The 13,980-nt window shown below is 43.1% G+C and overlaps 3 protein-coding genes across 5 annotated transcripts in view; 1 reads left to right on the forward strand and 2 right to left on the reverse strand.

Moving 5' to 3' along the window:
• The window catches only part of LOC117475663 (nuclear factor 7, brain-like), an 863,632-nt gene that overhangs the window by 789,823 nt on the left and 59,829 nt on the right, over window positions 1-13,980 (reverse strand). The window lies entirely within an intron of this gene.
• Window positions 160-1,129, forward strand: si:ch73-303b9.1. Its single transcript, XM_034122003.1, has 3 exons — window positions 160-284; window positions 366-953; window positions 1,041-1,129. The coding sequence occupies exons 1-2, from the start codon at window positions 260-262 to the stop codon at window positions 836-838; spliced, it is 498 nt and encodes a 165-aa protein (XP_033977894.1). The 5' UTR covers window positions 160-259; the 3' UTR covers window positions 839-953; window positions 1,041-1,129.
• Window positions 1,170-6,325, reverse strand: ift52 (intraflagellar transport 52 homolog (Chlamydomonas)). 3 transcript variants are annotated; one of them, XM_034121991.1, is made up of 14 exons: window positions 6,285-6,325; window positions 5,712-5,885; window positions 5,487-5,574; window positions 5,192-5,321; window positions 5,008-5,083; window positions 4,574-4,645; window positions 4,352-4,478; window positions 4,184-4,267; window positions 4,004-4,072; window positions 3,764-3,918; window positions 3,587-3,674; window positions 2,189-2,297; window positions 1,452-1,597; window positions 1,170-1,375 (listed from the first exon to the last, which is right to left on the reverse strand). In XM_034121991.1, exons 2-14 carry the CDS (start codon window positions 5,828-5,830, stop codon window positions 1,334-1,336), a joined length of 1,305 nt encoding a protein of 434 aa, XP_033977882.1. In that variant the 5' UTR covers window positions 5,831-5,885; window positions 6,285-6,325; the 3' UTR covers window positions 1,170-1,333. The 3 variants fall into 3 exon arrangements, with proteins under 3 accessions (XP_033977882.1, XP_033977883.1, XP_033977884.1); XM_034121992.1 differs by lacking the exon at window positions 6,285-6,325 and adding an exon at window positions 6,171-6,273; XM_034121993.1 differs by lacking the exons at window positions 5,192-5,321; window positions 5,487-5,574; window positions 5,712-5,885; window positions 6,285-6,325 and having other exon boundaries at window positions 4,574-4,796.

Raw genomic sequence — 13,980 nt, forward strand, 5'->3', positions numbered from 1 at the left:
GAGGAACTTAAACTGATGCATACATGCCTGTGGTGAGGTCTGAGGAGCATGTAGAGTTTATATCAGAGGAAAGAAAGCTGCATTTCTGCTACACATTGCAGAGGATCAGTGTTAAATGTATCTGCACCCATCTGTATGCCCTCCTCCCCCCTCCTGCAGACTGATGACCTGTTAAGTCTCCAGCTGGGCCAATTAACAAGCTGCCTCCAGTTTAAAACCCACCTGGAGCTCAGTTGACACTCACTGGCCCAAGGAAACAATGGAAGAAGCTTCTGTCATCAAAGGTAAGAAAACTGCTTTTTATTCTCAAGATACATTCTGATCAGATGATGAGATTCTAAATCAAACCTAACATTTCCTCCAAGATATGAAAAGCTTCGAGTGTCCATCTCCACTGGAGCTTGACAGGGAGTTTTTGGGGGAACAGAGTGGGCTGTCTGCTTTGTCGCTGGATCTTCCAACGTCGAGGGCATCAAACGACACACTGGCTGACGGATCTGACCCCCGACTGTCCATCCTGGCTTCTCTCTGCCTCTCCTCGGACCCCATTTCTCCCTCTCTGGCTCCGACCAACGCTCAAGAATCTGACCGCTGTTACCTGGCCGTGCCTCTGCAGGGAAAGTCCTCCACTCCCTACGAGCTGCTTCTGAAGAAGAAACAGCCTGCTGTGTTGGACCAGTCGTACAGTGACCTCACTGTCTCTCGAATGTCCTGGGATGTGTCCGGTATTACATCTGAAATCAATAGTCCGAGACCCTTCATGGAGTCCAGTGCTCTGGAGGCAACATGGAGTCCAAAACCCCAAATGCAACATTCAGGAGCCGATGTTTCCCCCTGATGTGGCCCACAAAGTCCTTCAGTGAACACACACTTAGTTTTTATCTGCACATGGCTGTCTCTTCTGCTCCATTGAGGATTCATCAAAGTGGAATTTAAAAACCTGTCATGTGAAGGTAAGATGCTCAGTTTGAATAACTTTTAATATTCATCAGCAAAATCTGCAAATCCATGTTCAACTCTTCAAATTCTTTCTTTTACAGGATCCATGTGTGGGGATTTATGAGAGCCCTGTGCCTTATTTACGATGTTTTTAAAGGTTATAATTGAATAAATGTATCCATGACTTTTATTTGCTTCAAAGTGTTTTTTTTCAAAATGAAATGCAATGGAAAGTTATAAAAATATCTTTATACAATATCTTAAACACATCTGTAGCTAGTTGATAGTCCACTACTACAGTTATGGTCCCCCTTTTTTCCTGAACTACATGAACTCATCAGCTTGGTCATGTGACAGGGTGTTGAAAGGCAGAGATGGAATATCTTGAATCCAATCACAACGGAGTGAAAGGCGTGTCTGTGTCGGCATCATGCTCCTGAAAGAGGGAAATTCATTGTTAGACCATCGCTTTCAGAGCATATACTTTTGTGTAAGAGTTGTTAAGTTCTCACCTGATTGAGTTTCTTGAACTCTACCACCTGGAAGAAAATGTGTTCCAGGATGTGCTTGGCATCCCTCTGCTCTTTATCCAGCTTTGGAGTCACCCCCAGAATTTCCCCGCATTTCCGCACATAGAATTCCAGGTCATCATCCGTACCTGTAAACAGAATCTGTTAATACCCAGGGTATATGCAGGAGTCCTGAAGTCAAATTTAATACCTTTAAGACCCTTTCCATACATTTTAAGACCTCATCGCTACTTGGAGTTTTAACCGGTTACCTTGGCGACACACTTTACCTCACATTGACTATATACAGTATTGATTGTCCTTCCTCCTTATCTTCCAACCATTTGGACGCAGACTTGCATTTCCCCATAACGATGTTGTTTAACAACCGGCGTAAACGGACCTTCGCGCGCTATCAAGCAGTGAGCGTGCGATGTCCTGTTCAGATGACGTCAAATCCAACGGGATGCCATAAATAAACTACACAGAATCACACTACACACCTACGCAATGATTACATTCAGGCACACTGTAGAATACAACCTCTTTGGACCATTTATATACTTATAGAAAACAAGCTACAAAATGTAATACCTTGGAAAATGCCGTTTAATACTTTTTAATAGCCTTAATTTTCGCTAACTTGATTTATCAACTTTTAATACTTTTCAAGACCCCGCGGACACCCTGATACCTGATGAATGTAACAGTCCTGTTTTTAATTGGAGTAAATAACTTACATTTATTGGTGAGCTGTGCTAGGCGCACTTTCTCCGAAGAGAATGTTTCATCCAAGTCGAACAGGTCAAGCATCGGGGGAGGCAAGTCGCTTAAGGCAGGTGGAAAGACCTGGAGGACAAGAAAACACACCCATTGTGGAACTCATAACATTTAATTTCCCTTGAAAGACACCTATTCTAAACAGTGAGATATCCAATTATTGTTTTATTAAAGCAGGTTTAGGTGCTATGAAAGAACGCAATGCAAACAGACCATATTCAGTGACTGTGCCTTTAAACAAACTTTGCACCTTAAAGTGGACCTATCATGCTATATTTGAATAATATAGTGTAGGACCATACCTATATAAGGCATATTTATACTTTTTCTTTTCAAAATACCAAACAGATCATGCATTTTAGCCATGCCTCATTTTGCTCAATTTGCACTATTGTAGCCCTGTTTTTGCAAGGGCTGATTCTGTGAGAACAGCACCACCTACAGGCCTGGCTTATGTACTACAGCGCTTTCGAACGGCAATGGCCGTGGCTGTCTCCTCCTGATTGGTGGAGTTGGCCCAATAGCCGTAGCGCCACCGTCCTGACGTCAGGACAGTGTTCAAATCTGGATCAGTTTTTATCAGATCCGTTGCAGCCCCTTTTTTAGAGATTTGGGTATGGAGGAAAATAGAGAGGGTTGTGTTTTCTGACACTTGGTGAGTTCCCTGGAACACCGGGGACACATGTTCATGTAGAAAAGACGTACAAAAGTGCATTTTGCATGATAGGTCCCCTTTAAGATTGTGATGTCAAAACTAGCATTTTAGACAAAGGGGGAATACATTAAGAGAAGGTATGAGAAGAATGTGTTTAATGAGCATTAAAGCATATCAATCTGGTCTAGTAGAACTACATTATGATCTAAAATTAGCATTACATTATAGCATAATATAGCGGTGCAGTGTTAACACTTTTGTTGACCGAACAAGAAGTTGGCATTGCACAAGTTCCAACCACAAAAAGCAATGGGATTTTTCCATTTGCTTTTGTAATTTTGCAGATAATTGTTTTAACGCCACTTTTATATTTTTAGAAGAATAAATGCAATCGCCATAAGTAAAAAGTTAGAATACAAACAACTACATCACAGCATGGCTTTGTCACCATCGCCAAGCTAAAGGCGGCTAATCATCGGTATAATGGCATTTTACCAGTCTCATTCAAATGTCAGCTTCAAATCAATAACCCACTTGATAATCAACTTTTAGCGAGGGAACTGGAAGGGCTACAATGCTGACTCATTCCTGTGCCACTCGACATGCCTCCTTTTAATTTTTCAGTCGTATATGACTTAAGAATTGACCTGCATGTATGGAAAAAATATATCCTATGCACCAAATCAGCAGGACTAAAACTCACAGCGGGTTGGAGCTGAGGCAGCGGCGTCTCAAACTGCGGCGTGATCAGCTGAAGAGGCTCGTCTTTGACATTAAGTTGCTTGTAGGCACTGCGGAAAACATTAACATTCTCTTAAGCTGTGAAGGTAATGAATAGCAAAACTAGGACTGCCTTCTTTTGTGTATTTTGCATTCTCACCTGATGACTTGGGGTAAGGTGTCAGTTGACAAATTGAACAAAGACATATCAAAGAGCGAGGTGAAGTCCCGGGGGTTTTCATCGCCCTCCTGTAAACACACTCTGAGCTGATCTGACAAACACCCTGTGTCCGGCAACATGGTGTAATCTGTGATCTAGGGGACAACATGGATGGCTTATTTTAATAAAAGACAATACAAGTGAGGCCATTCTCTTGTCAAGTATAATGTACTTCCTCACCTCTGGGTCTTCTGCATCGATCTGATTTAGCTGAATATTATCGGCCATGAGCAACTGGAGCAAGACATCCTGGAAGGAAAGTAAGACAGGATATTGTCAGAAATATTTGACAGGTCCACAAAGAGACCCTTCTAATTTGTTACATGACACAAATTATATTAAAATGTCTACTAAACTCACCATGATTTTACTGTTCTCCTCTTTGTCTATGTACTGGTCACTGAACATGTGGCAGGAACCCAACACTACCAGTTTGCCAGCCTCCTGAATAAGACACGAGACATCTTTTAACATCATCTCACAAGTGTACATAATGCTTTAAGGTCTGGGAAGGAGTGTGAAATCTACCTTTCCTTGATGGAAGGCCAGGACGGGTCTGTTGAGGGGGAAGCAGACGGAGCCCGTTGAGAGCAGAGCCACAGCAGGCTTTATCACGCTCAGTGTGGCTCCGTACGGATACACAAATGTGAGAGCCCTGCACAATTAAAGACAGAAAAGTCTGTGTTCAAACCCCCCTTCAAAAACACTCAAATGTGTTTTATTGTAAAAGATAGTAAGTAAATAATTTACTGTGCATTGTTTCCAACTTTTTCATCTTCGATGCTGCCTGTGACCACTTTTCCAGCAGCTCGACTGATCTCTCTAAACAAGAAAAAAGACAATTATGACTTTTGTGATTCAAAACTATCTAAAAGGGAAGAATTGGACGTTTCAAAGTGGGGTTGTACGAGGTACTCATCCATAATCAAGTGTATTTCCTTCAGTGAATAGCGGTTGGTGTGCCTGTTGAGATCTTAATTTAAAAGGTTAGCATTACACAAGTTACCTCATAAAACCTCCTAGACGTGATGCGTGATTTGAGGATATTTACGTCATACAACCACACTTTAAATACTACAAACTACTTTTTTAGTACATTTAGTACATTTAGTACAACTAAGTTTGAAAACATATAAACATACAACAAACACGCAACAAAAAATCACTGATTTGTTTCAACAAACCTGTTCAGTACACCATTGGACACAAGCGCCTCCTTAGGGTGGAAGTATTTGTAATACACATTCCTCACAACAGCATCTGCAGCAGTGATGAAGAGAAAACAGATACCACAGAATGAAAATCAATTCAAACAAAAGTACCCATAACTGCATAAATGATGTCATTTCAACACATTTAAATATGCACCATTGTTGACCATTATCCCAAACTCCTCCAGAAGAAAGTTGATGTTGGTGTCATATTTCATTTCTCCTCCTTCACCGAGCATGACCAGGACGTTTCCTCCTGCGTCCAGGTAGTGTTTCAGCACCTCCAGCTGAAAGGAAATGGGACAACACTCTGAACACATGCCTATGTGTGCAGGAAATAAAATGAGTGTACAAAATGTCAATGATGAGGTGATTGTGGCTTCCCATCTCCCACGCCAACATGTTTGTTTTCCCTTTAAAACACCTATGATAGTTGTTCTCTCTTTCGGTACCTCTGATGCTGTGAACTTCTCCCTGGGACCTGCAGTTATCCACAGTTTGACGCCCTTCAGCTTCTCCAGAGACAGTTCTTCCTTCAAACTGGGGGTGACAGCATTTATTTCACTACTGAGTGTTTTTCTCAAGATTATTGCAATACAATTCATTTTTTTATATATTAAGCCAAAGCCAGTAGCCCAAGACAACAGAGATGGTTATTGATAAACAAGCAACATTACCTTTGGATTTTCCATTGAGCTCTTAGTCTTTTTTGCATGGTTTTGTATCCATTATTCGTAGTAAACAGCTCTCTCTTCGAGACATTGAAGACGACAGTGTTGTGCTGTTCCTTCTCCATTCTTCTTTATTATGATTCACTCACCGAAATAGGCTCTTAATAGCATCCATACAACCTAGAAACAGGTTGTAACTCCAAGTTAGATCAACTAGAAGTACGTATAAACTGCCCTCGATATATTTGCTATCTTAGCTAACTATGCATTGAGTTAACAGGTTTACTCGCTAGCTATATATGACATTTAGGTAAATAATCGACCAATATTAACTTGATAAAGTTGTAGTAACGTTAGTAGGTCCCTGAAATAACCGTAGCTAGCATACTGTTAGCAACAAAGCTAGCTCCTTCAATGTTATGTTACGTTAGCCGTGTAGAAATTAGTTTGGCGTCGTAGTCTCACGTTCGCGGTTGACGTCTGCTATGAATGTGTGTTTCTTCTCTGCATTTGAATAAATACAAAGTTGATTTTCAGTCTTTTAAAAGTGATATTAGAGGGTTTTCGTTCCCAGGTTACCTCCTTTGGTCTCCTAGACGTGATGCATGATGGGAGGAAAGTGGTAACTAGGGGCGCTAACCACTTAGCAACCAAGCAGTAGGGTGGGTAATTTTAGTATTTTGATACTAACGTTGATACTAATAGAACAACAAAAAGCTATAATACTGATGTCCTACAAGGAGAACACACACTGATGCCTAATATACAACAGCATCTATGTTAACTATGTATTGGCTCCTTTGCTCACATTTGTGTGCATTATGGACGCCATTTCAAGTCTACCACCTTGTAAAATGAACTATTTGTGGCAGATTCAAAGGTACTATTGATAGGAAACAATCTGTACAATAGAACAGAATATAATTCCTTTATTGTCATCGCACCAGGTACAACGAAATTTAAAAAAGCAATCCTCGCAGTGCATTTCCACATAAAACGAATAAATATATCACATATACGCACATAAACATATGTTGTGCTCTGTCCTGGTCCTGCCCCACAATCATTCTGTTTTTGAGTCTCTCATGAAGGACCAGACTTTTAGTAGAGGAACAAACCCCCCAAAAAGGCTTTAGTTATCGAGATACCCCTACCCGAGGTAGAACAAAGCACAACCATGTTTTTTCATTACTTTAATATCTGTAATATATGAAACGGATTGTTGTATACAAATATTTTACTGCAAAATATAAAATATTGGTTGATGTATGGAACCTTCCCATAACCGAAAATAGTGAAAATGTAGGCTCCTCTGAAGGGGGCCATGTCAACCTTATCACGTGTATATCTGGAAATAAGGATCAGAATGTCACCAACTTTGGTTTATACAGCAAACGATTGTAAAGGTAAAAGTATGAGCATCAAATCAAATCAAGTTTTATTTGTATAGCACATTTTTAAACGATTTTTGGTCGAGCCAAAGTGCTGTACATATAATAAAAATACCCTACAGTAAAGACACTTTACAGCAAATACAACAGCACAGTTTGTTCAGAATATCAGTATGAGAAAACGACACCCTCTGTCCTTAGACCCTCACATCAAGGAAAAACTTCCAGAGAAAAACCCACATTTCAAAGGGAAAAATGGGAGAAACCTCGGGGGAGCAACAGAGGAGGGATCCCTCTCAGGATGGACAGAAGTGCAATAGATGCCGTGTGTAAATCGAAGAGATAATACATTTTACAGCGTAGGTAGACCGCATGACAAATAAAGAAGTGTAATAAACATTTACATTATTATTATGATTATTTAATGTATAAAGACTATATATTATTGAATTACAAGATTAGATATACTTTATTTGATCTAAAATATTGATGTGTTCAAATGCTCTTCTAAACACAACTGAAAGTCCATGAAAAGTTGTCTTTCTGTATTTGTGAATGAAGCACCATCTCCTGGTTAAATCCTGAAATTGAAAATCTGGCAACGCCCTCTTGGAAAATAGTGGGAGGGCTTAACATCCCCAGATGCTGGTCTTTATGGGCTCAGAACAGTCTCATAATACACACATGCACACAGAAGGATTCACATGAAAAGTTGTCTTTCTGTATTTGTGAATGAAGCGCCATCTCCTGGTTAAATCCTGAAATTGAAAATCTGGCAACGCCCTCTTGGAAAATAGTGGGAGGGCTTAACATCCCCAGATGCTGGTCTTTATGGGCTCAGAACAGTCTCATAATACACACATGCACACAGAAGGATTCACACTTGTATTTCATGATACGCAAAAGGATTCACACTTGTATTTCCGGATCCACACTTGTGTTTTTCAATGTACACACAAATGTGTTCCGTTTCATATACATGTAAATAAAATCCAAATACAGAAAAAAGTTTTACATATGTATTTTTGATCCTCACATATTTGTTTTCCGTTTAAATCCCCTGAACCTGCAAACACAAACCGCTTTCTGTGCATGGATCGCTGTGCATTCGTGTGTGGGTTTTTTGAGACTCCCCTGACGGTCACCCGATTCGTACTTGTAATTTTTTCTATCTATAGCCAATCAGATGTCTCCTCAATTCTAAGCCAATCACATGAGCGCGCCCCCACGAGGGTAGATTTCTTGCGTTCATGACGTAGCGCTTCATGTACGCATTTTGCGCTGTCCGGAGCTGACAGGTCCATGGAGCCTGTCTGCAGGCGCTAATCTCAGGACACCTCCACTCTCAGTGCATTGCCACTTTCCGAACCATTAATGAATGCTTGTGTACACAAAAACGGCAGGCAAAACCGTTTTAAATGTGTGTTTCCTGTATGGCGAATACAGCTGCTTTATTTATGTCTGTATGAAGTTGTTGTGAGTGTGGAGGGAGCAGCTACAGGTTAGCTTAGCCTAATTGATCAGTGCACTACGAAGCCAGTGCTAGACAGTGAACTGTCAACGGGGGGAGCCCCGCCGGTCATTATCGGCCGATATTCACTCTTAATAGTTTGATCGGTGCTCTCTATAAAGGCCGATCAGGAGAGCTGGATCTGATCGATATGGACATAAACGCGAGTGAAGTTTTAGCGAGCTGCATGAGAAACTGACGGGCTGTCAGGAGAGAGGGAGGGAGAGAGGAAAAGAGATGATCCTTACTCCCGTGTTATTAGCCATCCGGTCATAGTCCGGTAATTACCTGCTAAAGGAAACTCTGCTACACAATTCTTCTTCTTCTTCTTATTATTATTATTGAAACATGACCGGTAAGTTTCAAATTTGTCCGGTAAAATAAATTCTGTCCACCCTGCAGCGCAAAATGCGTATATGAAGTGTCATGAACGCAAGAAATCTACCCTCGTGGGGACGCGCTCATGTGATTGGCTTAGAATTGAGGAGACATCTGATTGGCTATAGATAGAAAAAATTACAAGTACGAATCGGGTCACCGTCAGGGGAGTCTCAAAAAACCCACACACGAATGCACAGCGATCCATGCACAGAAAGCGGTTTGTGTTTGTAGGTTCAGGGGATTTAAACGGAAAACAAATATGTGAGGATCAAAAATACATATGTAAAACTTTTTTCTGTATTTGGATTTTATTTACATGTATATGAAACGGAACACATTTGTGTGTACATTGAAAAACACAAGTGTGGATCCGGAAATACAAGTGTGAATCCTTTTGCGGATCATGAAATACAAGTGTGAATCCTTCTGTGTGCATGTGTGTATTATGAGACTGTTCTGAGCCCATAGGTCTTAGGCAGGTCTTACCCCTAGATTCCACCGGGTCCGTCTGCGGCGCGTTGCGGGCGCGTTACAGGCACGTTACGGCTGCGCCGCGGTGCTCACGGAGATCGCGGCCACTCTAGTCAATGGGTGCTATTCCACCACACGCGGCGCGTTACGGCTCAGAGGCGTCCCAGAAGCGGTTCGGCGCAGGGCTCCTCTAAAATTAGGATCGAATCCTATTTTTATCGCGGCGCAGCCGTAACGTAAGGTCGGGCAGGCAGGAAGTGGAACGTTCAGAGCTATATATACACACACACAAACTAATTTTGCAGACCCTATCCCTCCGTAGTCTTTCAAGTAGGAGGAGAAATGCCAGCGTTCTCCTCCGGTTTACAGGCACTGTGTAAATTATATATATAGAATAATTATGATGATGAATGCATTTTTTTACCACTAAAATACAGCAACACATCTTTGATTCATGTCGTTTATAACTGGAATATTACAGTTATTATTAACTTTGTCTGTACAAAGTAGCCTGTCCAGGAAATATGCCCAAATCAACAAAAACTGCGAGCCGGCAGGCAAGACGCTCCGCTTCTGAAATGCTTCTGAAACGCACCTGGTAGGGTATGACGCCGGAGGAGGCCGGACCAAAACCGCAACGCGGCGCAGACGGACCCGGTGGAATCTAGGGGTTAGGCAGGAAGCTGTACGCTGGAGTCCTATCTGGAGTGCTATATCTGTATGTTCAGGGTGAGGCAAAGCATACACTAAAGCACATTTTGTACCAATACCTTTGTCCATCTTTGTAAAATATACAATTAACCTGTTAAGCCCGAGAGACCCCGGTACCAGGGCACTGCGGCAACATCTTGCAGGAAACAGTGTCTGAGGGCATGTTCATTTAATAAAACTATGAATGTTTTATATCCATGTAACGGGAAGAAACTCATCTAACTGATCATTTTAATTTATTTTTCAAAAGAAAACCCACAATGCTAACACTGAGCCTCTGAATTAGCAACGAGCGAAAAATGCTAACACCTTACTGCACCGAAAATCACTCACAAAACCTTATTATTTATCTTTTCACCACATCCAACACATCGATTCACATCGTGAGGTGACACAGAATCTATTAACACCGACATTATACGTATTTGCGACGTTATAAGCAAAAACGTACATCAAAACAAGTGACGCTAGGTAGCTAAAAATGCTAACATTTTTACCTTGGCTCTGTAGTCTCTCCAAAGTGGTCTTCAATGGCATTAAAACGATAAAAACGCTGCTGAAGTTAATCCATAGGTTAATCTAATGTGTCTGTGTCTCTTTGAAATGATTTCTGATAATCCTTAAGCATTAAAACTGGTTTTCCGTTTCCAGATGTCAAAGCTAGAGATAGGTTCACTCTGATTGAAAATTACATGCGCGAAGCCCCCACCTTCTCTCTTCACAACGTGTGTTTGAGGGACTCCCCCTTCGATTATATTGGCTCTAACGGTCAGAAAGAGGTGTCAACCATCAAAATTGAGCAAGGGGGGCCAGAGATATGGAAAATCCACCCAAATGACCCCAGAAGTGGTTTCTTTTTGCTAAATCTCTCTAAAAAGGTCAAATGTCACTTGTTTTGCATCAATCTTGATACAAGGTACTTATTATATGTTGTACTTTGGATTCCTAAAGCTTTTAGTCTACTAACCCATCATCCAAGGGTGGTTTTCACTATAAGTAAAAAAAGAATATTTGGACGGACACTATAATTCACAGTTTTTTACTATGTAAAATCTGAATTTTCTTTAAAATAAAAAACATCTATATTGATTCTGACTTTTCTACATCCAACTCACAGGTTTATCATTACTTTGAGAAAAAAGATTATTAATTTAACCCTTTTAGAAGGGAAGATATGGTCATTTGTTCTGGGAATGTCATTTTCGAGCCTGAGACCTGAAAAACAGGCTCAGGGCTTAACAGGATAAACACTGATACAATTTAGGTGGAAATGAAATTTGAAAGGAAAAATCCAAAAGGTATGTTTATACTTTTCTGTCATTATTAAAGTTAGGAGACCAATCCCCAAAAGAAATTTTGCATGTTAACTATCAAACAGTTAATGGGGCTAGTGCAGCCGGGCGATTGGTTCACCACCATCGACCTGAAAGACGCATACTTTCATGTGGAGATTGTGCCAGAGCACAGGAAGTATCTGCGTTTTGCCTTTCAAGGGATAGCCTACGAGTACAACAGACTCCCGTTCGGCTACTCCCTATCCCCACGCACATTCAGCAAATGTGTGGCCAGAGCACTTCAACCGCTGCGCGCCCAGGGCATGAGAGTTTTCTTTTACATAGACGAGCTCATAGTCATGGCTGGGTCCCGGGAACAGGCAATGTTTTGCACAGCACAATTGATCACACACCTAACCAAATTAGGCTTTGCGATCAATTGGAAAAAGAGCACCCCCATACCTCACCAACAGGCGTTGTATTTGGGAGTGGTGCTCGATGCAGACGTGCTGCGTGCCACCCTGTCAGAGAGCAGACGTGCGTCCCTTCTCCGGGTGGTGCACAGGCTGCGACAGGGGGCAACAGTGACAGCTTTAACTGTCATGCAGACTCTGGGTCTCATGGCGGCTGCTCACGTTGTGGTCCCGTTGGGGTTACTGCATATGCGCCGCCTGCAGAGGTGGTTCTCCATCCAGAACAGGATGGGGAGGGACCTGCCTGAAGAGAGCTATAGGTGGGCGCTGGTCTCTAACAGAAACACGACACAGCAACCTCCTAGAGCTGCGGGCAGTAGTGTTAGTCCTCCAGCATTTCATGCCCCTAATTCAGGGGAGACATGTATTGGTCAGGAGCGACAACAGCACCACAGTGGCTTATATCAACAGGCAGGGCGGAGTTCGCTCCGCCACCTTGTTGGCCACAGCGGAGAGGCTGTGGTTGTGGGGATCAGAGGTGCTGTTATCTCTGAGAGCCCTCCATATCCCGGGACTGGAGAACAGGGGGGCTGACCTCATGTCGAGGGGCGGCCCCCTGCCAGGCGAATGGACGCTTCACCCGGAGGTGGTGAAGCAGATCTGGGCCCAGTTCGGGAGAGCGGAAGTGGATCTGTTCGCCAGCCGGCACAACAGCCACTGTGCCCTGTGGTTCTCCATGGCCCTGAGCGACGACCCGCCCTTGGGGGTGGACGCGTTTGCACACGAGCCATGGCCAAGAAAGCTGCTCTACGCCTTTCCACCGTTGCGTCTCATTCTCCCTCTCCTGGGGAGAGTGAGGCGAGAGCATCTGGCAGTCATTCTGGTAGCGCCGGATCACGTCGGGGCTCCGTGGTACTCGGAAATGACGCAGATGAAGGTGGGCCAGCCCTGGGCGATCCCCCAGTTCTGGGGGGCAATGTCTCAAGAGGCGGGTGCAATCGGGTCGTTACCCACTCTGGGCCGTCCTCTTCAGGCTTGGCTCCTGAGAGGGACAGGCTAAGACAGGGTGGATTGTCTGACAGCGTTATTCAGTCTATCCAGGCAGCTAGAGCAGAATCCACCACAGCCTGTTACAGGCCAAAGTGGCTGAGATTCCAGCATTGGTGTGAGGAGCGGAAAATAGAGCCCCTATCCTGTGAGTTAGGCTCTGTTTTGTCCTTCTTATGCTGCGTTCACACCGGACGCGATGCGATGTTTGGGGGCGGCGCGATTACATGTAAAGTCAATGCAGAGACGCGGACAGACGCGAATTCGCTCCGACGGCGAGCATGAAGCGGTGGACGCGGCGCGAATCACGCGATTGAGGCGATTGAACGGTGCCGCGTTAAACGCGAGAGTTCAATATTTTCAACTCGCGCGTCAAATTCACGTGACGCGTTCTTGCGGAAGCCAATCAGCGGTGAGGATCTCAGCCTGCCGTCACTGACGTTCAACCACACAACATCAGCCGTTAGCTGTTAGCAGTTAGCACACTGAGCTCACAGCTCCTCATATCTGTTCAGAAACTGGACAAAAGTTAAACAAGTACAAACCACAGACTGTCTGTGTCATGGCGAATACAGTCGCTGGTTTATTTATGTCTGTAGACCGTTGTTATGAGTGTGGAATAAGCATATACAACATTAGCTTAGCCTGGTCGACCCGATCTTCATTCAGAAAACAAGCATTTTAAAAGGTTTTTCGCCTGCCGTCTTGTCTGCAGACTTGTCAAGCATTAATTCATGGTTTTTACTAACCGGTATCAGTATGTTGTTACTTCGGCATCATTTAGAAACGTGTATTACAGTATTTACACATTTAATCACGGTAAAATATGTTCATTTTGTTGTAGTTGTAGCTCCCGAGCCAGCGCGTCTTGTTTGAATGATGCGAGTAAACACAGCTGGCAGCCGCTGTGAAAGTCGAGCGTTTAGAGCGATGCGATAGGAGCGAATATTCGCATCGCGTCCGGTGTGAACGCAGCATTACAGTTATTGGTGGACAGAGGACTGGCTCATTCTACCGTAAAAGTGTATGCAGCAGCCATCTCGTCCTGTCATGAGGGATTCAACGGCAGGTCAGCCT

Source organism: Trematomus bernacchii, unplaced genomic scaffold (genome assembly GCF_902827165.1).
Source record: "Trematomus bernacchii unplaced genomic scaffold, fTreBer1.1, whole genome shotgun sequence".
Classification (NCBI taxonomy): Eukaryota; Metazoa; Chordata; class Actinopteri; order Perciformes; family Nototheniidae; genus Trematomus; species Trematomus bernacchii.

Bases quoted from the DNA above. Each gene is read 5' to 3' on its own strand.
- si:ch73-303b9.1 (XM_034122003.1), top strand. From the start codon at position 260: ATGGAAGAAGCTTCTGTCATCAAAG. The intron at 285-365 runs GTAAGAAAACTG...ATTTCCTCCAAG, and splicing joins AGAAGCTTCTGTCATCAAAG to ATATGAAAAGCTTCGAGTGT.
- ift52 (XM_034121991.1), bottom strand. From the start codon at position 5,830: ATGGAGAAGGAACAGCACAACACTGTCGTCTTCAATGTCTCGAAGAGA. The intron at 5,084-5,191 runs GTGCATATTTAA...TCACTGCTGCAG, and splicing joins TGGGATAATGGTCAACAATG to ATGCTGTTGTGAGGAATGTG. The intron at 4,646-5,007 runs GTTTGTTGAAAC...TTTCTTGTTTAG, and splicing joins TCCAATGGTGTACTGAACAG to AGAGATCAGTCGAGCTGCTG.